The 22999-nt window shown below is 39.5% G+C and overlaps 1 protein-coding gene across 3 annotated transcripts; it reads left to right on the top strand.

Moving 5' to 3' along the window:
* Positions 1-546: 546 nt before the first annotated feature.
* On the top strand, positions 547-21738 carry AKR1B1 (aldo-keto reductase family 1 member B). 3 transcript variants are annotated; one of them, XM_083365320.1, is made up of 10 exons: positions 547-766; positions 6355-6522; positions 7398-7514; positions 10228-10305; positions 11902-12024; positions 13967-14073; positions 16009-16090; positions 17506-17589; positions 20248-20330; positions 21247-21738. In XM_083365320.1, exons 1-10 carry the CDS (start codon positions 701-703, stop codon positions 21287-21289), a joined length of 951 nt encoding a protein of 316 aa, XP_083221446.1. In that variant the 5' UTR covers positions 547-700; the 3' UTR covers positions 21290-21738. The 3 variants fall into 3 exon arrangements, with proteins under 3 accessions (XP_083221446.1, XP_083221448.1, XP_083221447.1); XM_083365322.1 differs by lacking the exon at positions 547-766 and adding an exon at positions 4288-4525; XM_083365321.1 differs by lacking the exon at positions 547-766 and adding an exon at positions 5444-5712.
* The last annotated feature ends 1261 nt before the right edge of the window (positions 21739-22999 follow it).

Below are 22999 nucleotides of genomic sequence, written 5' to 3'. Positions count from 1 at the left end.
GAGGTGGCTGGATGGAGTCACTGAAGCAGTAGGCGTGAGCTTAGATGGACTCCAGAAGATGGTAGAGGACAGGAAGGCCTGGAGGAACATTGTCCATAGGGTCGTGATGGGTCGGACACGACTTCGCAACTAACAACAACAACAACAAAACTAGGTTTTCTGGAAATTCATCCATTTTCCTCAACGGTCGCACCATGTTGCATAATCCCCGGTGCGAAGCAAAAAAAAAAAAAAAAAGTAAAGGGACTTTGTGGTTCAGAGCATCGTAGTCCCCTAGCTCTGTAGTAAAGCGGGGGGGGGGGTCCTTGGTGCCCAGGAAGGTTGTTTTCTTGCAGACGTTTCATTTTCAAACCAGGTATCATCAGTGCATCAGGACCGAAGTCTTTCAAAAGCTGGGAGGCACACTATGAATGGCCATAAATGCCATTTATGCCGCCTCGCATAAATCTCTGCCCATCATTCCCTGGCTGCTTGCCTATCTGCCTGCGCTCACCCTTCCGCTAGATAAAATCTGGCAGCGGGTAACCGCCCTAGGAGGCATTAAAGAGCCAGCTTTGGAAAAACCGCCTCCTTTTTTCACGCCCCGGCGCGCCCGCCTCGCGAGGCGGGTCCGGCGTGTATAAAAGCGACTAGTCCCTGTCGTGCCTTGCCTGGGTCTTTCTCCGCACTCATCGGGTTTGGGCTTAGCGGGGAGGCTGCCATGGCCAAGTACGTGGAGCTGTACACGAAAGCAAAGATGCCCATTTTGGGACTGGGCACGTGGAAGGTAAGCATTCGCAACCCGGAGGCCTTTTGCCCATCTGGATGGCCATCGGTTGAGGTCTTTCCATTCATTTCCTTCCCGTTTTCGTTGGCGGGCTTTTGCTCCGAGGGTGAACAAAGCGGAGGATTTGGGGGAGTAGGTAGGTGGGTGGGCGGGTGGGCTTTCCTTTTGCTTTTTGCACATGCCGAAAACCAAATTGCAAGCTTGCAAACAAGCCACGTGTCTTGTAGGCTTGCGATTAAATTGTTGGCCCTGCCGCCTTGCCATTTCTTTCTCGTAAAACCGTGGGGCGGGTTTGTTTTTCCCCCCCCTACGTTTTGCAGGTTCCTCGCTGTCCCAGATGCAAGCGGCGGTTAGCTAATATCCGTTCTGCATCTGGAGGAGGCCTCTCTCTTTAATCCCCGATGTCGAAATAAAAATTTCAGACTCCCTCTTCCATTTTCTCGGAAGAGGGACGGAGACACTTGACACTAAGACGGAAATTAAATAAAATGGATTAAAGGTCGTTAGGCTTCGGATTTCCTAACGGTTGTCTAGAGCAGGGGTAGGCAACCTCGGCTCTTTTATGACTCGTGGACTTCAACTCCCAGAATTCCTGAGTCAGCATAGCTGACTCAGGAATTCTGGGAGTTGAAGTCCACGAGTCATAAAAGAGCCGAGGTTGCCTACCCCGGGTCTAGAGAAACTGCTTTGCTCGCACTATTTGGGGTACCGGCTTCCCCTTTCGATGCTGAAGTCTCTCAGGAGTCTGAGCTAACGTGGCTAATGACTAAGGATGCTGGGAATTGTAGTTTGGTACTATGTGAGGGCTTGATTGCTCATTCCTGCAATATATATAGTTGCTTCCTTTGGTATCCTTTGGGAGCCAGCATTTTTCTCTTACCACTTACATTTTTTCACAGAATTAAAGTCCAGAATGTGAGAGGCTTCTTCTGTTGGGAGATATTCTTACTTTGTTGGTAGTAAGTTATTTTGAGCAGGATAAGGTCAAGTGCCTAAAACAGGGGTCGGCAACCTCGGCTCTTTTATGACTCGTGGACTTCAACTCCCAGAATTCCTGAGCCAGCTATGCTGGCTCAGGAATTCTGGGAGTTGAAGTCCACGAGTCATAAAAGAGCCGAGGTTGCCGACCCCTGGCCTAAAATCAAAATAGTAAGAATATTTTTCTCCCTGCTTCCATCTTTGCACCCTTAAACTGGTATGAAGAGAAGCAGTGCTAGTAAATTGCTTTACTGATGTATATCTATTTTTTTTGTCCCAATAGGAGGCCCTTCATATTTAACTGATGCATAATTTATTCATAAATTAATCTGGTTAACATCATTTAGTGCTTTTCTGAAAATAAATACTTGTCAATCCAGTTCCTTAATTGACTTATGGGATTTAAAAAAGACAATACAACTGAGATCTGCTTCTATGGCTAATTACAACTATTGCAGGATTTAAAGGCTCTTTTTACTATAATTAAGAAAGTATTTAATGTAATATCCCCATTTTTTAAATGCATTTTTGCATTAGAAGCTTCCATTGGAGTGCCCTTCCTCTATTTATGTACCCAAAACGATGGTACCTGGCTAGGGAATTCTGGGAATTGAAGTCCATGCATCTGAAAAGTTACCAAGGTTGAATAAAAGTGCTCTAAATCATTTGTGCTGTTTATTCCTTGCTTGCCCATGCAGCAGGTTTCTGACCTCATCTAGGCAGTTACAGATGTTCCTTCAGGTGAATGCTTTGAAGACAGTGGGCCTTTCATTTTTCTTGGATGGCCCTTCTATATACAATTTATGACCATTCATTTAAGAACTGTTTGAAGTTACAATACTGCTGAAAAAGGTGACTGGTCCTTGCACTTATGACCGTTGCAACAGCCCACTGTCATGTGATCAAAATTTGAATGCTTGGCAACTGGCATGTATTTCCCACACTTGCAGTGTCCCGGGATCATGTAATTGCCATTTGTGACTTCCCCAGAGAGCTTCTTACAACGTCAGTGGAGGAGCAGGATTCACTTAACGACTGTGGCAAAAGTAGTAAAATTAGGTACAACTCACTGACCACATGGCTTAGCAATGGAAGTTCTGGTCCCAATTGTGGTCATGAGTCAAGGACTATCTGTAATCTCAAACCATCATGCAAAGAGAGCGTTAATAGCATTGGTCAAATTACTTTCAATAATTAGCAGTGACAGAGTCATTTCAGCAGGAGTTTTTATATTTATATATTTATATTTATTAAACTTATATACCGCCCTTCTCCCGTAGGACCCAGGGCGGTTCACAAGGCAATTAAAACAACATTACAATACAAAAATTAATAGCAATTAAAATAGAATAGTTTTTGGTATAGAAATCGTCTGTTCCAAACAAAGTTTTCTTTTTTTTTTTAACTGAAAAGTTTTACAGTACATTTTATCTTTAACAATCCCCCCTCCCCCCACCCCTACCTAACGCTCCCTATCCCTCCCCCCCATTCCCCCTCCCCCCCACTTCCCAGAGCTAAGTACAAGGTACAAAAACAAAGAACAATCATAAACATCCATATGCTAAAAACAATAAACTATTAACTCTATCGCCCTCTAGCTCATATAAAATGACTACAAGCAATACTAATGTTACATATAAAAAGGAAAAAAAAGAAAAGGAAACTTATTCAAATGCTAAATGAAACTTTTTAGTCCCATATTTGTTCTGAATATAATCAATCCACTTTTTCCACTCCATAATATAATGTTCTTGCGAATGATCTTTCAAGTAAGCCGAAATCTTTGCCATTTCCGCCAGGTCAGAAACCTTTAGAGTCCATTCTCAAACAAAGTTTTCTTCTGTTAATTCTATTTTGTAATAAAACAGCAGCCTGTAACTTATCTTTGCAAGAACCTTGCTACCTAAATCAAATATGCACTATTTGCCCTTAGGAGCAGAAGAATTTGTTCCAGAAATCCTTGGATGCCTCAGATAATTTACTTTATTGTCCTTGACATTTTGTTGTCTTTACAAGAGAACTACCAGTGCATCACTTGAAAAACTGTTAGGGTACATGAAGACCTAATTAAGATAACTATATATTTTGCTTTCAGTTTTCATTGGAAGTGCCAGCTATACGTATACAGAGTGGCAATCAGGATTCTGGAATATCAGCTGCACACTGGTTTGCCCAGGCTATTAAAATTCTGATTGGCTGCTTTTGAGATAGATAGATAGATAGATAGATAGATAGATAGATAGATAGATAGATAGATAGATAGATAGATAGATGGATGATAGCACCACAAGGGATCACCAGTATTCCCAGGCTTGGGCAAGTATGTCAGCATCTTCCTACGTGATGAAATAAATTCTTAGTGTAAATAATATCCTAAAAACAAACAAATTCTGCTTTAAGGATAAGCATTATAGTATCCTCGTGAGTATTTTGGGGTACAACTTCTATATTGTACAATTCCCCAGCATACTGAACACATCGAAAAGTTGCCACAGTTGAGAAGCCCTGAAGGTATTAGCGCACTATGTTTCCTCAGTGGCTTAATTTGCACAGAGAGGTGAATCAAATCCTGTCATCCTAATTAATTGGGAACAAGCTGCGTGCTATTGAACCTAGCCCTTTTGTACCTCCCACTATCACCAATGTCTAAATGAGCAACGCAGAATCAATCCAGGGGCATTAAACTGATATCACAGCAGCCCAACCAGAACAGTACATTCGCAAAGAACTGATCAGCTGAAGGATCATGCACATCATCAGCAAAAGGGTGGTGACATCAAAGTAAGCATTATTTGAGGTTGTTTTTTCTTCTTTGAAGGTCAGAATAGGGGTTGGGAGACAAATTGTTCCCATCTGCACAATCAAATCCTTCATCCTGTCAAGAAATAGCCTTGAGTCTACACATGTGGAAGTTGCCAGGGTTGAGAAATACTGTGTTAGCTAATAACTAATAAATATATGTACAAATAAAAGAGCCAGTTTGGTCTAGTGGTGAAGGCACCAGTCTAGAAATCAGGAAACTGAGTTCTAATCCCACTTTAGGCATGAAAATCCCACTTTACGCACGTATGTTATCAGACCATACGTTTGATGAAAAATAGCGCCTAAGACATCATATCCGGGTACTCTTCCTCTGCTTTTAAGCTGCTGTTCATTCTCAGTGCGTGTTTCCTGGATCACAGCCAAATCGACATAGTTTTCAAGTAGTAGTTTGGAGAGGTGTTCACATTTTGATCTACTACTGCCTTCGATGTTAAGTTGGCATATACATATTGAACTTCCAATATTCTGAATCATTTTAGTATTGGTATTTGTTATTTCATTGCGCCAGTCACTCTTAGCCCAGTTCATCTCACAGGGTGGTGGTTGTGGGTAAAATAGGAGGAGGAAGAAGTGTTAGGTATGTTCACCACCTTGAGTTATTTATAAAAATAAAGTGGGATTAAAAAAAATTAAAAACTAATAAATTTATTGGATTACATTTCCCATTATCCCCAAAAAACAAGACTAACACGTAAGGAGTTCCAGGATCCTTGATGCTTACCTTTTTTTTCTGCTCTCTTCCTAAGTTTGCTGTGGCAGAGTATTAAATTGCATCAGTATTTCTGTCAAAAATTGCAAATAAATTATATCACAAGTGGGACTTGGAAATGACAGTCATTCCTTGTGGAGCGGTTAAGTGTTTACAGCTCTCCCATCCAAGATAGTATAAGCATCAAGAACTAAAATACAGCACTCCTTTTCACTCTGTATTTCTTTGAAAGCACCCCTCAAGATAACTGCAGTGAACATGTTCGTTGGCACTCATGTTTATAATATACATTCTTACTAATGAAGCTTGCAAAGCTGGCCTATGTAGACGTGACAGTTTTCTTTTTCCTTGCCTAGAGATATGCCTAGACACCACATTGTACAAACTGTGATTAAATATTGGCTGCAAATCAAGATGGGAAACCATGGTTAGAAAGGTTAGGAAACCCTATTTTTTACCATGGTCTTTATTAGCCATGGTTAAGTATAAAGTACTTTCTATTCTTAATAAACTTTCTTTTCCAAATTGACAGCAGGCATGGTTGATGTCTGTTTTTGCATATCTTTGTCAGCCTGATAGACCCTGACAAGCTGAATGCATTATCTAGAATCACATATGTGTACATATAGGACAGTTTCCCAGTTTGAAAAGAGTGCTGCGAAAGACAGCTGCAAAACAAGTGTTGCACTGAACTAAGCCAGACCTGCTGAGATGAAAGGAATCTCAGGCGCACTTGCCCTGAATATACCACCACTATTTTTTTATTTCGTTATATGATTCGCGCGCCATTAGGCCCGCGGGCTGCTACTGTGCCCCTCCACCCACTTCTCCTTAACTTGCAGTTTTGTAGCTTTTCCCAGCAGCAAAATGTAAAATGATTTTGTTTATGGCTTAGCCATGCAGACTAAAGATTGCCATCCTAAGTCTTGTATATTATACCATTTTTGGACCTTGCCCAAAACAAACCAACTGTGGTTAAATATTAAACTAAGATCATCTTACTTTTTATAGGTAAGATGCTTGCTGTGTGACAAATTAGCTAAATAGGATTCTTGACTAGGATTCTTCTGTTGTCCAGTCTCCACCAGGAAAAGTAAAAGATGCTGTGAAGAAGGCCATTGATGTAGGCTATCGCCATATAGACTGTGCCTACGTGTACCAGAATGAAGAAGAAGTTGGCAATGGTATTCAGGATGCATTCCAGGCTGGGACTGTAAAGCGTGAGGATCTTTTTATTGTCAGCAAGGTATGTATATTTACATCTTAAGGAAGAAGAAAAAAAAACCCTTAATTCTGAATGTTTTTAAATAGCCTGCAACAATATTTGTAATCTCCCTGGAGTTTAGGAAGATTCAGCAGCACACAAATTAAATAAATAACTGTTAGATAGATAGAAAAAATCATTTATGTCAATCATGCTGATTAGTTCCAGAGATGAGATTACCGTACATAAAAGAGTGCAAAATTAGAACTAGTATATCCACAATAGAATGTCCTCTAGAAAGTGGGAGACCAGGAGTTCTAGTTTTGACTTAGCCATGAAAGCTAGCTGGGTGACTTTGGGACAGTCATTTTCTCTCAGCCCAACTCACCTCGCAGGGTTGTTGTGGGGAAAATAGGAGGAGGAAGGTGGGTCGGATACATTCGCCATCTTGAGCTATTTGTAAAAATAATAAATTTCGGATGCAAATAGATAAATAAAATAAAAATTACAAATAGTTGTATAAATCACACTTAAGAAATTTTCCATTCATCAAGGTGATAACCTTGTTTGTCTTCTTTTGTACTGGTCACAATTGTTGAGCTACTTTCAAGGCCAGTTTTTTGTAATGTGGATTGTGGCAGCAATTGCAGCATCCTTTTGGAATTGACTTTAAATTTAGTGCCCCTATCCAGTCTGTTCTTGATTTGAAGAACGGACTGGTAATTTAGGAAGTTGGTCTTCTTCTTGAAAGTTACTTTCCACCCTCCAGATGTTTCATGTTTCTTATACAAGATCTAGTCTTGATTTTTTAAATAATTCCTTATAATCCAAGGGAGTTGTTATGGACACATTGACAGCCATATATGTAGTTCAGGGAACACAGGAACTAACCTTTCCACATGGCGTTTTTCTTTCAGCTTTGGTGCACCTTCCATGAGAAGGCTTTGGTCAAGAATGCTTGTCAGGCAACTCTGAAGGCTTTGAAGTTGAACTACCTTGACCTCTACCTTATCCACTGGCCTCTAGGATGTAAGGTACGGATGTAAGGATCCTAGGAGAAAAACTGATACACAAGTACTGTGGGCTTCCCCATCCTTTCAGTACGTTTAGATTACAGTTCCTAGAATTCTGTAGCTGTTCAGCTTTTCTCGTGGTCAGTCAGCTGGGAACAGGAGGTCCACAAGAAGATCATTGATGTTCCATCCCACGCTTTCCCCATTGCTATCTGATTGGCATCAGAAAGCTGAAGGGGGAACATGCAATGAGAATCCAACCTTAAGTATTTCCATTCCCACGCATTCAGATGAGTGGATGTGAAGAAGGCTGAGTATGTAAAAGTGTAATTAGAGAAGGCAAGTACGGCATTTGGGGGGGGGGGGTAGAGGAGCCCAGCTCCCACAAGCAGCTCTTTTTTTAAAAAAAAAAATTTTAATTTATTTTTTCCCAACTCTCCCCCATAGATATCAACAAATATACTGTAATGCATAAATACATACACGTAAATTTTGGTGTTGCTCGTCCATTTCCCCTTTCACTGTATCTACACTCCTTCTCTCTCTTCCCTGTTCTCTACCTTCTTTCTCCCTTTCTTCTCTTTCTTTCCTACTTCCCTCTTCTTCCTCTCCTCTCCTCTCCTCTTTCCTTCACCGCTCCCCTCCCATTTCTCCCCACTTCTCCTCCTCTTTCCCTCCAACCTTCCTACTTCCTTACCCCCTCCTCTACCCTCTCCTCTCCTTTCTTCTCTCTCATCCCTCTTCAGATACAATTCAGGGGTAATGTCCGAGCAACTCCTCTCCCTAGATTTTCAATATCAGCTCTGATCAAAGACTTTTTGTGGGGTGGATTTTTCTATTGTTTGAGTGAATCTGTGCTTGAACAGGTTTCTTGTTCCTGTGATTTAATTCTGGCCATAAATTTGGCACTCACTATTTAGAAAACCAAGCTTTTAAGGATCCTGATTTTAATGGAGACTAGAACACAGTTAACCCTGCAGTCTTTGAGTGATTACAGTTGAAGGATGGTGGTATAAACCTGGGGCTAGCAAAATAAAACACCTAGGTAGCATCTACACGGCCACAAACCAATTTTTTAATTATTAGAAAAATTAAAATGATTAACATCTGTTTTGAGAACTTCAGGGTGAAATATTCAAAAGCTAGTAAGGAGTGATGGTGTTAACTATTATATATTTTTATTTTGGGGTGCCAGTAGCACTATGGAATCTGTACTGTGTATGGAATCTGCCTTCTAAAACCTTTTGCTGATGTTCTCTCTAGACTTTTTATATTTTCAAGTCCATTTTTAATTTATTTAAGTAATTGGCTGAGTAGTTTCGTACTAATGTAAGAAAGTCCAGTTTTTAGGTTGGGAAAGGAATGTGCTCTTACTTGGGGAGCATAATTATAATATCTGTTTTACAATCAGTACGCTCCGTGTTTAGCCTCCACTATCTCAAGGTAAAACTATGAAAAATTACTGCCATCAATTTAGCAAATCATTATTTTAATTAACCGGATATTGCTTTGATTTTTTTTAAGGCATCTTCCCAAATTCAGAACCAAGCACATCCTATTACAGCTGGTCCTTGCTTACCAACTACTTCATTTAGCAATCACTCAAAGTTACAACACAGAAAAAATAAAATAGTGGTATGGCTACAGCCATTTTCCTTCTCATTCTAGGTTGCCATAATCCTTACATTTACAGCCATTGCAGTGTCCCACATAACGTGATCACTGTTTGGACAGTTCCAACAGGCACACAATTATGACCAACACAGAGTTACACAATCACTATTTGTGCTTCCCAGCTAGCACAAGAAGAGTTAATGGAGAAAGGGAGGTAAAATTGCAAGTCACAGTCATATGATGTCTTGCTTAACAACCAAATGGGAAATAATGTTATAAGCCTATCATAGTCACATGACTTGCCAGTTCCAATTGAAGTTATTAAACGAGGACAAGTTGAGCAGTTTGTGGACCACCTATATAGTTCCTTGATACTGAGGCCCTTAACAATGGCCTCTTTCTGACTTTTCCTAAAATAGGAGCAGGAAACTTCTGGGGAACAATACTCACCTAGACCTCTCAAAGGACCTTAAATTCAGATATTTAATTGCTGAGATCCAGTGGTGTAGTTTCAGGCCATTTTTTTGGAAGGGTGAAGGATTTTTGATCAGGCAAATGGAAGCAGTTTCCCATGATCTTCAAAAAAAAAGAAAAAGAAATGATGTTTACTTTGATGTCACCACTCTTGGCTGATGATGTGTTTAGTCCTTCAGCTGATCAGGGACATGATGTAGGAGAAGAAGCAGAGTGAAGGGGCAGAGTTAAATGAGTAATTAGTCTGGAGTCGTTACATTGTCACACATGATCCAACTCCAGTCCCCCAGAATTCTGTAAATTCTTACATAGCACCAATTTAGTATTGACCATTAGTTGATTAGATTCTTGTGCATAGGCTGAGCAATAAATCCTTTTGAATTGCAAGTGATCCTTTACGCCTGACACACAAATCTTTCAGCATTGCCTAGTTCTGCATACTGAATAGCACCATTAGGAAAGTTCCACTGCTTGGTTTTTTTAAAATACTTTTTATTTTTTTATTCAAAAAGCTAAAATACAAACCTCCAAAAATATTTTTTTTGTATTTGTTTGTAAAATGCATGCTTTTAAAGCTTGGTTCTGACTAAGGCAGTGTCACCTATTTAGAAGAAAACTGACTTGGGATCTTGCTATGTATTGACAGGCAGGAGATGATCTGTTTCCTGTGGATGATAAAGGCATGATGATACCCAGTAACACAAATATTTTAGACACATGGGAGGTATGTTCAATTTTAACTAAGGAAGTTTCTTCCCTGTATGCAGTGGTTTGTAAATAGATATTATATACATTGCACTTTTACACTCTAAATTTTATGTCCTGGAGATTTTTTTTATTTGTGATTTATTTTAATAAGACACTTGCTTAGTTATGGGTCCCTCCTGGTTTTTTGAGGATATTTACCAAAAATGCAAAGTATTTTTGGTTAGAAATACAGACTGAGGTCTTTTCCTTTATCTTGCCTGTAGCAAACTTTCAAAAGGAGATGAATCTCACTGTTCTTTCTCCTATTTAGGGTAAGCAAAAGAACTCAGAGAAAACAAAATTGCTGGAATTGCATTTATAAATTAAACATGGTTTGCATAATAGTTCTTTATTCAGGAATGTTTGATGTTACTATAAACTAATTTTCAATTTATTTCAATGTGAAATGCACCAAGCACATGAATATGCAAAGTATAAATCAATAAAGGTATGTCTTACAACTGATTTTTGAGAGAAAAAAAGCATCCTGAAAAGTCACATATGTACAATTGAATTTCTGTTAGCTGCACACTTTCCTTTCTAGGACTGTTTGAAGCATATCCAAATAACAAATAGGATATCATTACTGGAATTGGCTGACCTATTCACGTAGTGCACGGGTAGGCAACCTTGGCTCTTTTATCACTCGTGGACTTCAACTCCCAGAATTCCTGAGCCAGCCATGCTGAGGAGAAATGAGTTTTTCTTACTGAGCCATGCTGGCTCAGGAATTCTGGGAGTTGAAGTCCACAAGTCATAAAAGAGCCAAGGTTGTCTATCCCTGACCTAGTGGGTATTTATACAGTATTTATACTCTTAACTGCTGGCAGAGTTGTAGCCCAATCTTCTAACTTCAGAAATTGAATTGCTTATCTTCCCCCTCTGAAACTCTCTTGTGGCCAATCTCTATGATTGGGGCATACATTGTACTAAGACAAAATGTGGTTTAGTTTCAACTTAAGTTGTATGAAAACCAGATTTGACTTACAGAACAAATCATGGCCTATAGGTAGGCAACCATGTTGGCTCAGGAATTCTGGGAGTTGAAGTCCATGAATCATAAAAGAGCCAAGGTTGCCTAATGCCGCTTGGGGGGGGGGGTGTATGAAAGCCCTAATAAGCAGGCATATACATAGAATGAAGGCTACTGCTAAGCTTGTAAGCCGCCCTGAGTCTTCGGAGAAGGGCGGGATATAAATGGAATTAAAATAAATAAATAAATAAATACCCTTATAACAATGTGTGACCCAGGGTCTCTAAGAGAGGGCCTTGGAAAATATCACCTCTCTCTCACATGCTACAATATTCCATTTATTATTATTATACAAAAAGACTGAAAATAATCATCGGCTCCCTCTGTCAGCCTGATGTGTTCAGAAGTTTGTATGTTGTGAAGCGGTAGAATTTCAGAAAGGTCGCACCAAGTGATGTTTCTCAACACAAACCTTTTTAAATAATGGTTCTTCTCTTATTGGTCTTGGAAACTCCTAAAAAAAGACTAATGCCAGGCAGATTTTTGTGTTCATATACGCAACTGCTTTATCTCATATTTGGCCTTTTGTTATGTCATTAGGCAATGGAGGAACTAGTAGATATTGGACTGGTGAAGGCAATTGGTGTTTCCAACTTCAACCATGAACAGATTGAGAGAATCTTGAAGAAGCCCAAATTGAAATACAAACCTGCAAATAACCAGGTAAATTCATAGGAAGTGGTTTGGGGATTATAAAGAATTATTTATAAAGAGAGAGAAGGATAAACTCAATGTACCGATAGACTATTTGTAGCTCAGGGTTGAACTGAGGGGTCCTTGGGGCTCTCTGAGCTTGATGGTTTTCTTGCAGACATTTCATCACCAAACTAGGTAACATCATCAGATCATCGTCATCAGGTGATGTTACCTAGTTTGGTAATGAAACGTCTGCAAGGAAACCAAGCTCAGAGAGCACCAAAGGCCCCACAAAACAATGTTCATTGCACAGATATCAGGGATTAAAGGAAATGTCTAAATGTACAGTTTTGCTACACCTCCCCCCCCCTTTGTTCCATCATTCTGACAGCTGATCTCAACATTTTAAAAATATTTGTGATTCTAATTTGAATCTCACAGCAGGCTTGTTGATTGAAATTGTAAATTGAAATTAACATGATACATACTAATTGCAAGGTTTATTTGTTCATTACAATTAAACTTGTAAAAAATTAAAGCTACTAGTTTGTACAGAATTAGAAAAACACACCATCTTACAAACACTGGAATTAGATATTTTACTAGAAGTTCTGTTTACAGCTCAATAAGTCAATCACTGGAAGAAGAGAATCTCTGGAGAAGTGCAAGATGCTTATGGTAGTCTGCATTAAAAATATCTTTGTGAACATTAGGAATCGAAACCAGTTTGAAGGCACAACATCATAATCTATTGAAAATCAAACTGAATTATAAATATGCAATAACAATGTTTGATTTTTAATTCCCTGTAAACCGCCCTGAGTCCTCAGGGAAAGGGCGGTATATAAATGTAATAAAATAAATAAATAAATAAATTCAAATTGATTAGAAACTGTAACAGTTGCCTTTTTGCATTTCTACAGTCTATATTCCGAAAAGTATTGGATGACAGAGAAGGATGCTTTAGAGTAAAATTACATTCTAAATATAGTTTGTCTGTTCTGTTGGATTCTATTTGTGCAACAACTTCTATGTCTTTTTTGCAAATACATTTTGAATTTCTAGATGTTTCTAAAACAAAATATTTTGCAAATCCATTCAGTCAGCAGCTCCTGATTAGTAATCAGAATTCAGAACAAAGATTTTTTTGAGAAGTTTCAACAGTGTCTCTTTAATAAGCATTTCAGCCAGAAATAGAATTAAACCTTCAACTCTGTAACCCTATACCGTACAGTATCCTTTTTATACACTTGCAAGCAAGTGGAGAACTCAACACATGAAGACTGAAAGAACAATTGCTTTTTTCAGAGCCTCAGTGAAAGTGCACGAATAACATTTTTATCAGTCAAGTTACATATTCTTTTGACTTTTGTGTTAGAATTTCCAAATTTATTTTTTCTCTTGTGACACAAAAATCTGTCCCATAGTTGCTGTTAATATGATTGTGGAATTTCTCTTGGCTAGAGGATAATTTCATACAGCATCACATTAACCTAACATTTAATCATTATTTATTGAATAAACAAGTCATGGTTGATGTCACACAGCCTGCTGAGCTGTAAATTAAATAAATCATGGTATAACATGGTAGAATTGCCAGCCCAACAAATAAAGTTGGGGGTTTTTTTAAGGGAAAGCATTGGGCTACCTGTTAATTTTTCTTAAGCAGCAATAATTAAATAATGCAATAATGAAAATCCTGCTAACCGTTAAGTAAGGGTTGCATTGTGAATGCAATTATTTAGGGAAATCTAACATGTAGGGCAATGTAGCTTTAAAAAGGAAATCTATCATGTTTTCTGAAGAAACCAAGTGTTTGAAACTGGAAAAAGAAGCTGGTTGTGTCCACAGTTGAACTTGACCCAAATGCAGATGGTAATTTTTTTTTTGATGGGAAACATTTTGAATTTCAGCCTGTTTTGGGGTAATAATAAACATAGACTGACATCCATTTTTGTATATATTATAGGTTGAATGCCACCCATACCTAACTCAGGAAAAGCTGATTGAGTACTGTCAGTCCAAAGGGATCTCCGTCACAGCCTATAGTCCCCTTGGCTCTCCTGATAGGCCCTGGTGAGAACGTTTGGTCTTTTATTCCGGCACTGAGCAAAAGCTGCTGGAGCTGAGAGTCCTTGAAATCTGATCTGCTAATCATTAAACGCATGTTGGAATGCATAAATGAGAAATGGAAATGACTCAAGAGCGAATGCATGCCTTGAAATTTATTTTATTTTATGTATTCCGTTTATTTGCCACCCACCTCCCTATCCAGCCATTCTCGGCAGCTTACAATGTAAAACGACAGGTGCACTAAAAACATCCAGCATTTAAATTAAAACATTAAAGATTAACAAGAGATTAAAGGGACAAATAGGTGAACAGGGTGGAAGTGGCATCTTCTAATCTAGTAAACCACCTCCAGACTGAGATGCCTACATCAGGGCACCAAACCAATTTTTCAGGCCCTTTCGGAAGGCCAAAAGGGCGGGGGCAGATCTCACCTCGAAGGGCATGATATTCCAAAGGGTGGGAGCCACGGTAGAAAAAGCTCTCTACTAGCCGAAATTTCTTGGTTATCGGGGTCCGCAGCATACATTTTCTGGCCCAAAGTGACTTGGCTAATCCCAAATGATAAAGCAAGACAGAGAAATGGTTCTTAGGATATTTCTGGATTGAGGCCAAACATTCCCACCCATCACAATTGCAAAAAGAGATGATGGGCACACAGTTTAACAGATGGAAGACAATGGATTCTCCCCAGTTCGTCTACTTCTGAAAACCTGAGTGTTAGGAGACATATTTTTGCCAGTTATAGTGCAACTAGCTATCCACAGATTGAGTTTAATCATTTGTTACTTTCTCAACAAAAATTGTGATTAGTAAGAGGAACACGGATACATTACAAAAATAATTACGGTGATTATTAAGGGTGACCATTCATAATGTAATATAACAGTGAATAACAGAAGCAGCAGTAGTTAAATTACAGAAACATGTAAGGGAGTGACAGATTTGATGCAGAGAGAAAAGATTAGGAAATTGGGATTCATACAATATGTGATGCCTAAGATCACTTTAAGAGTGTGTTTATTGTGTAAACCTAGTTTAAACCTGAGGAAACTATAATTTAATGGGCTGGGTGAATCCCCCGTAGACTGGATTTATACAGAACACATGGGGCCATAAGAATTTCTTGATTTGTTTTGTTACATTTATTTGCTGCCTGTTTTTCCAGTGGGCTACTCTAGGCAGCTTATTTAGTTTACTTAGCCTGTTATAGGAATTTACCCAATGTGTTTTATAAATTATTCACTTAAATATTATGTGTGTGAGTGAGAAAGCCCTCCAAAGATCACCAGATGCATTCAGGGCTAATGAGATGTTAAGCCATATGATTATCATTTCATTATCAAATCCCTGCACTAAAGAGAAGAATTTCTCTTCTTTTTTTGCCATTTGTAGAGGATAAAATCATACATTAGGAAGAAAAGCTGATTTGGGAAAAAGCTACAAGATATTGTACTGATGTGTCATTTTCCTTTCTAGCTAGTTAACTTTGCAGCTAGATAGCCATACTTTTATTAAATTTGCCTATATAATAATAATAATAATAATAATAATAATAATAATAATAATAATAATAATAATAATAATAATAATAAAAGTTGGAAAGGACCTTGGAGGTGATCTAGTCCAACCCCCTGCTCAGACAGGAAACCCTATACCATTTCAGACAAATGGCTGTTCAGTCTCTTCTTAAAAACTTCCAGTCTTGGAGCATTCACTGCTTCTGGAGGCAGGTTGTTCTACTGGTTAATTGTTCTAACAGTCAAGAAGTTTCTCCTTAGTTCCAGGTTGTTTCTCTCCTTGATTAGTTTCTATCTGTTGCTTCTTGTCCTGCCTTCAGGCACTTTGGAGAATAGCTTGACTCCCCCTTCTTTGTGTCAACCCCTGAGAGTTTCTCAGTGTTGTTAATTATTTGCTACCCTTGATTTCTTTTAATACTAGGGCCAAGCCTGAAGACCCTTCACTCCTGGATGATCCAAAAATTAAAGAGATTGCAGCTAAACACAATAAAACAGCAGCTCAGGTGTGTATGTGTGCAGTTAAGCAGGAAATCTCATACATCAGATGGCTATTGGAGAGGCAGATTCTCTAACACAGAGGTCCCCAACCCCGGTTCATGAACTGGCACTTGGCCACAGCATGCCAAAAACTGGGCCATGCAAACAAGCGAAGCCCCACCCATGGGATGCAGGCAGCATGCAAACCCACACCCCCTCCGATCAGTGGAAAAACCTCACTTCATAGAACCGGTCCCTGGTGCTCAAAAGGTTGGGGGCCACTGCTCTAAGGAGCAACATATAACTCCTAGGTAGACTGTACTAACCAAGATACCAAATCTGGAGGCGGTCCGGGTTTGGATGGAGAGGAACAGGCTTCGACTCAATCCCGCCAAGACTGAGTGGCCGTGCATACCGGCATCTCGGGAGAACCAGTTTTGTCCATCGTTAACTATGGGGGGTGAGGTGTTACCCCCCCGTTGATAGGGCTCGCAACTTGGGCGTCCTCCTGGATTCACAGCTCAGTTTAGAAGACCACATAGGTGCCGTGACCAGGGGGGCTTTTGCCCAGTTCGCCTGGTGCGCCAGTTGCGGCCCTATCTGGACCGAGATGCCCTACGCACAGTCACTCATGCGCTCGTGACCTCTCGGTTAGACTACTGCAACGCGCTCTACATGGGGCTGCCCTTGAGGACCACTCGGAGGCTTCAGCTGGTGCAGAATGCAGCCGCGCGAGTTGTGATGGGAGTCTCCCGATACTCCTGTGTAACGCCTCTTCTCCGCGAGCTGCATTGGCTTCCAGTTGCCCTCCGGGTGAGATTCAAGGTGCTGGTGATGACCTATAAAGCGCTACATGGCATGGGTCCGGATTATCTTAGGGAGCACCTACTGCCAGCATCAACTTCCCATCGTCCTGTGCGCTCCCATAGAGAGGCCCTCCTTAGGGTGCCGCCAGTTAGGGAGTGCCGGCAGGTGATACCCAGAGGGAGGGCATTCTCTGTGGGCACGCCTGCCCTTTGGAATGATTTACCTGTGGAACTCCAGACCGCCCCCGATCTGCGTTCATTTCGCCGGGACCTGAAAACCTGGCTTTTCGATTCATCAGGCCTGGACTGAAGGGGTTTTAGCTTTTTAAATATTGTTTTAATTGTTGGGCTTAATTTAATTTATTTTAATTTTATATTATCTTTTATATTGTATTTTATGCTGCCCTGTAAACCGCCCTGAGTCCTTCGGGAATAGGGCGGTATAGAAATCTAATTAAATAAATAAATAAAATAAATAATGCAGAAAAGAATGGTCCATTTTGCTTGGGGGGGTATGTGTAAGTTCTTGGAAGGGTTTATATGTCAGCATGTTAATATACATATATGAGTTGAGTGGGAATAAGATATATTTTTCTGATCAGTAATCCTTGGTTTGGCCTAATCTTGGCTCTCAGGTTCTGATCCGGTTTCATATCCAAAGAAATACAATTGTGATCCCCAAGTCCATCACTCCATCACGGATTGAAGAAAACTTCAAGGTAAAAATAATACCCACTTCTGTATTAATTGATTCCTACATAGCACATTGTGGTTGGTCACAGTCAGCAAGATGTTTAGACTGGATTTGGCATTTTTATCAACCTATCAAGTGCTTCCCAAAGATTTGGGGTAGGCAGTTGTTTATTATTATTATTACTATTATTATTAGCAGCAACCCAGATCAGTTGGTGTTGTTTGGGTTGGTAGTTGGATATTTTTTGACTTCTCAGTGACTGACTCCAAATCACAATGGTGATATGGTATGATATAAATATGATGCTGCTTTAGACAAAAAAAATGATTATTTGCCATTATACTTCCTACTAAGTAAGGATGGTTGTGGGTGTCTTTTGTGGTTTAATTAAAACAATATGCAGCAAGCACCTGACTTGCTTCCTTACCTAAGAGATTATTAGAACTTGGGCTTCCTTTTTTTAACCTTCTAATTGTTTTATTTCACTGTTTTATGAGTCACTCAAAACAGTGAGATGAATTGCAGCGTAAATTTGATAAATAATACCTTAACCACTACAGCATCCTGGCTCTGTGTTATCCATAAAATGAAGAGTTCTCTGTTCATTGAAAGAATTCCAAATTTTATATAATTGTTTTAGATTCTTCAAACAGATGGAAGAGCACATACTTTGTGTTGTTTTATTTTCTCTTCTGACTTCTTCAATTTAATAGGATTTAGATAGCAGAAACTGGAGAGACCAAGACTCAGAAAACTGAGATGAACAATTTTATAAAGGCTGGCTGGTTTCACCCTAAGCCATAATGTGTATTATTATTAGATTAATGATTTAGTGCATCATATGAATATAATTACTCTTTGCTTTCCTCTTCTGAAGTTGGCTTGTCTTCATGAGTTGACCAAGAGTGAGGAAATATTAATAAGATTTAATTTGAAGACACTCCTTTCATTCCCAAGATTGAAACAGCTTGCCCCAATTGTGGGATGATGGATATTGCTGAAAGGTGGCTTTGGATGAATTATAAGATTCTTGAACCCTCCTAATGTTATTTTATACAGTTCCTATTTTTCTTGATCGTTAGCTATGTTGGCTGGGGCGGATTGGAGTTACAGACAACATGTCTGAACAGGCAGACGTTTCCCAACCCAGCTATAGCTTCTTATAATTGCATTGGCCCTCTTTGTATATCTGCCAACTATTGCATTTCTTACTGAAGATAAGGTAGGCTGTTAAGCAAAGACTTATCTGCATGGAGGTACCTAGTGATCAGCAAAAAAAAACAACACAATTGCATGTGCACTCAATTATTGGCATTGTATGGCTTGATTGAAACCAGCTAATACAGAGATTAATTGCACTCATTTCTCCTTTACCTTTCTTCTGGACTGTTTGTCTCACCTATCAATTTAAGATCTATGGACTTCAACAGCCAGTGGGGAATTCTGGGAGTTGAGGTTCACAGGTCTTAAAAGTTGCCAACACTGGTCTATGTGATCTAATGTGAGCCAAGTAGCCGAACTGTGGGCCACTTACGGCCATTCCAGCCACATTTTTGTAGCCCTCAGGGCATCATCAATCTTGGGACCTCAATTTCCACTAAAAAAAGATCTGTTTTGTAAAACGTTTACCCTGGCTGATGACAGTTATACATGAACACAGAGAAAAAAGTAGGGTTATATTATAAATTACCATTTTGGAGGAAGAAAAAACACCAACTTGAGCAGTAACTGGCAAATGTATAATTTTTTTCTAATTATGCTGTGGCTTTCAGATCAGTATCAAAAAACAATATATTCTGCTTGCTCAGGTCAAATAATATAAATGGAATCTACTATGAATTTTTAACAGAGTTGCCAAATTTTTACCCAGACCAACTATATAAACTTAACTTTGCAAGTGCTGGGAGTGTGTTTAATGTCATCCTTATTTTTCTTAGCCTGTTTGTTTTTGTTAGAAAATTGAGAAGCATTCTCAATTAATTAAATTAATTAATCTAACTGCTTCAAGCAGAGGACGACTGACGTAGACCGATACAAATGTGTGCCGCTGAAATATTTCTGCAGGCAGCAGAACCAGGCACTGTATGGCGTTGAACAGTAATGTATTTAGCAATGGAGGAAAATCAATATAATGAAAAAACAGGAGTACTTCCTTAGACTTGCAGACGTTTTGGACAATAATTCTTTGTACTAACTGGGAATCGTAAAAGCTGGAGCTGAAGATATATAGTATATGGCCGTGGTGGTGAACCTATGGCACGCAGAGCCCTCTGTGGGCATGCATGCCATCGCCGCAGTCCTAGGCCTTCAGCTGGGTTTTATAAAACCTTTTCGCTTTAGGTCTCCGCCGCTGTGTGCAAAAAAAAAAAGGTTCAATCAATTTCAACTTATCGTGGGGGGAAAAAAGATCTTGCAAAGTTGGAATTGATTGATTGAGCTTTTTAGTCCCACCCAGTCTGCTGTTACCACCGCAGCCATGCCTACCCAATGGGCCATGCCCACCCGGCACCCAACGATACATAAGTGGGTTTTGGGTTGCAGTTTGGGCACTCGGTCTCTAAAAGGTTCTCCATTATTGGTATATGGCATCCATGGTTAAAGGTTACTCAAGCTTGTCATTCAACAGAGTGATTTTTGGAGTTCTTAGAATTTCTTATAGTTATTTTTTTTTCCTGTCTGCCAGGTATTTGACTTTGAGTTGTCTAAACAGGAGATGGAAACCATCCTCAGTTTCAACAGGAACTGGAGAGTTTGTGCAATGACCTCGTAAGTATGATTTGGAGAAATTTTTGGAGTGTTGTCCAATTCAGTTCTAACTAGAGCTATGATGCTTTCTTGGGCAACAGCCTGTAAAATGATTTTATTGTGCATAAACCAACTGATTTCTTACTTATTCAGCAAGAGCCTTGGTGGAGCAGTGGGCTAATGCCTCCTTAAGTAACACCAGCTGCCTGCAATTAGTGCAGGTTCGCATCCCACCAGGCTCAAGGTTGACTCAGCCTTCCATCCTTCCGAGGTAGGTAAAATGAGGACCCAGATTGTTGGGGGCAATTAAGCTGACTTTGTAATAATGCCGCTTGGGGTGTGTGTGAAAGCCCTAATAAGCAGGCATATACATAGAATGAAGGCTACTGCTAAGCTTGTAAGCCGCCCTGAGTCTTCGGAGAAGGGCGGGATATAAATGGAATTAAAATAAAATAAAAATAAAAAAATCAGGTGGAATGGATATGTTTACAGGTAGTCCTAGACCTACAGCCACTTGTTTAGTGGCCATGTAGAGTTAAACAGCACTGAAAAAAAATGACTTAAAAACTGGTCATCACACTTAACAACCATCTCAGTATCCCCACAGTCGCTTGATCAAAATTTGGGCACTTGGCATACAGCATGCATTTGCAACAGAGATCGTTTTGCCACAGTTAAAATATGGATTTATCATGTTTGATATTAATCCAGCCAGTTTTAACGATGAGGGAAAAAGATAAAAAACACACCAAATAAAGAGACTCTTATGTGTGCTAGAGCTACATTTGTCTGAGGATCACAATTTGTGCAGGTTTGTGCTAGATACTATCAAGGACTTTTGAAATAGCAAGTTTAGGACATTAGCATGCAATTCTTGCTTTGGCAAGACAGACTTAAGTGCCATTTAATCCCAATGGTTGATTCTTTCTCTCTTCAGGTGTATCAATCACAAGGACTATCCTTTCAGCATTGAATACTAAAAATCCCGCAAAACACGGGAGTACACAGTGGACTGTTGGCATTGATTATGTTGGCATTTCTTTTTTGGATCAGCCTCTCCATGCAATAAACTTTTTTCTGCCTAAATTGAATATGATGTGGTTATTTTTATGAACATATATTTCTCTGGCAAGATCGTAAGTGGCTGGAGCTTTAGAAAAATGAGCCGTAGTTTAATTTGTCTTATATTTCTTCTGAAATCATTTCAGATTAATGTCTCCTATTTGAAAAAGCAGAATATCTTTTTAACATTTGGGGGGGGGAGTTTAATGATTTGTGTGTATGCTTGCATTACACTTAACTCTTTCTTTGTCTCCAGACTTGGGGCATTAAAGCTTTGGTGGAGTTGTATGTTTTTGTAGTTACTCTATGTGGAATTCTCATTCAAGAATTTGGAGTGTGTTTTGTGTTCAATAAAATTGTTTGGTTACTCTAATGGCTTTCCTGTTTTCTGATGATAGAAACGATATTAGCTATGGATCATTTCAAAACCCACATATTTAAAATAGATGTATTAAAAGCCTATAATAGGACCCTGGTGGTTCATTGATTAGAAAGCAATATTGCAGACTAACTTTGCCCACAGTTTGGGGTTCGATTCTGACCAAAGTTGACTCAGCCATCCATCCTTCTGAGGTCAGTAAAATGAGGACCCAGATTGTTGCGGTAATATGCTGAGATTTTAAATCTCTCAGGAAGTGCTATAAAAACACTATGAAAAGGTATATAAGTTATAAGTGCTGTTGTTACTGCTATAATTTTCATAAGAAATACCTTGTCATTTCCAGTTTAGAATGGTTACCAATAGACCTCACTCCAAAAGGGATGAAGGTTAGATCAGCAGCACACTGTATGGATAAAGGGTTGGCAGGCCTTCATAGACGGGTTTTTTGTTGGAACCTCTGAGACTCAATATTCAAATTGCTTTTTTGGGAAGACACACAACTGATCAAGGAAGAACATTCTAGGAAGACCACTTGGGCCTTATGGGATGTTGCAAGGAGCAGAATAGAGGAAGGGTCCTTGATTCTAACCTCTTCCTCAATGCAGGTGTCCAAATTAAAACATCCCAAATGGATGGCTATCTAGTCTTTGCTAATATACCTCTGATAACGAGCACCCCACCGCCTGTCTGGATACTTAGTTCAATAGTCACTACTTTCATTGTTGCAAGGATTTTTCTAACAGAATGTACCTTACGTCCCTCAAATAGATTACTCTTATGGAGTGAGAGGCAATGTTTCAACCATCTACCTATCATCCTTTCAGGTATCTGAAGAGACATTGTACCTCTATCTTTTCTCAAAGCTAAATGTCCAATCTGACTGGAAAGAGGGCAGAGAAAAGCAACCTCTGTTCTTTGCACTCTTTCTAGAGTCCCTTTACTTCATAGGCAAGATCTCCCAAATCAGGCAGGCCGTATCCAAGAAAACTAGGAAACAAACCTCATTACTGGGTCAGTCAACATCCAGGTCAACATGGGCTTCATTTAATGGTACAGTTCCTGGACACCAGGTGACAAGGAACTAACAAAGCTCAGCTCCATTTGCTAGGCAACCAGGGCAAGCAACTGGAAAGCTGCTGGAAATTATGAAATACTGTTATATGTCAAATCCATCAACTTCTGCCTTGTTTTGTTTTTTAATTTAGAGACTGCCCATTACTATTCCATTGTCTCTGGGCAATTTACA

This window comes from Vipera ursinii (genome assembly GCF_947247035.1).
Source record: "Vipera ursinii genome assembly, chromosome: 6".
Lineage (NCBI taxonomy): Eukaryota > Metazoa > Chordata > Lepidosauria > Squamata > Viperidae > Vipera > Vipera ursinii.
Note: the sequence above shows the minus strand (reverse complement) of the source record. Positions and strands in the feature narration are given on the sequence as shown.

Excerpts from the sequence above, each read along its gene's own strand:
- AKR1B1 (XM_083365320.1), top strand. The coding sequence starts at position 701 with ATGGCCAAGTACGTGGAGCTGTACACGAAAGCAAAGATGCCCATTTTG. Across the intron at positions 7,515-10,227 it reads ACTGGCCTCTAGGATGTAAG|GCAGGAGATGATCTGTTTCC; the intron begins GTACGGATGTAA and ends ATGTATTGACAG. Across the intron at positions 17,590-20,247 it reads GGATTGAAGAAAACTTCAAG|GTATTTGACTTTGAGTTGTC; the intron begins GTAAAAATAATA and ends CCTGTCTGCCAG.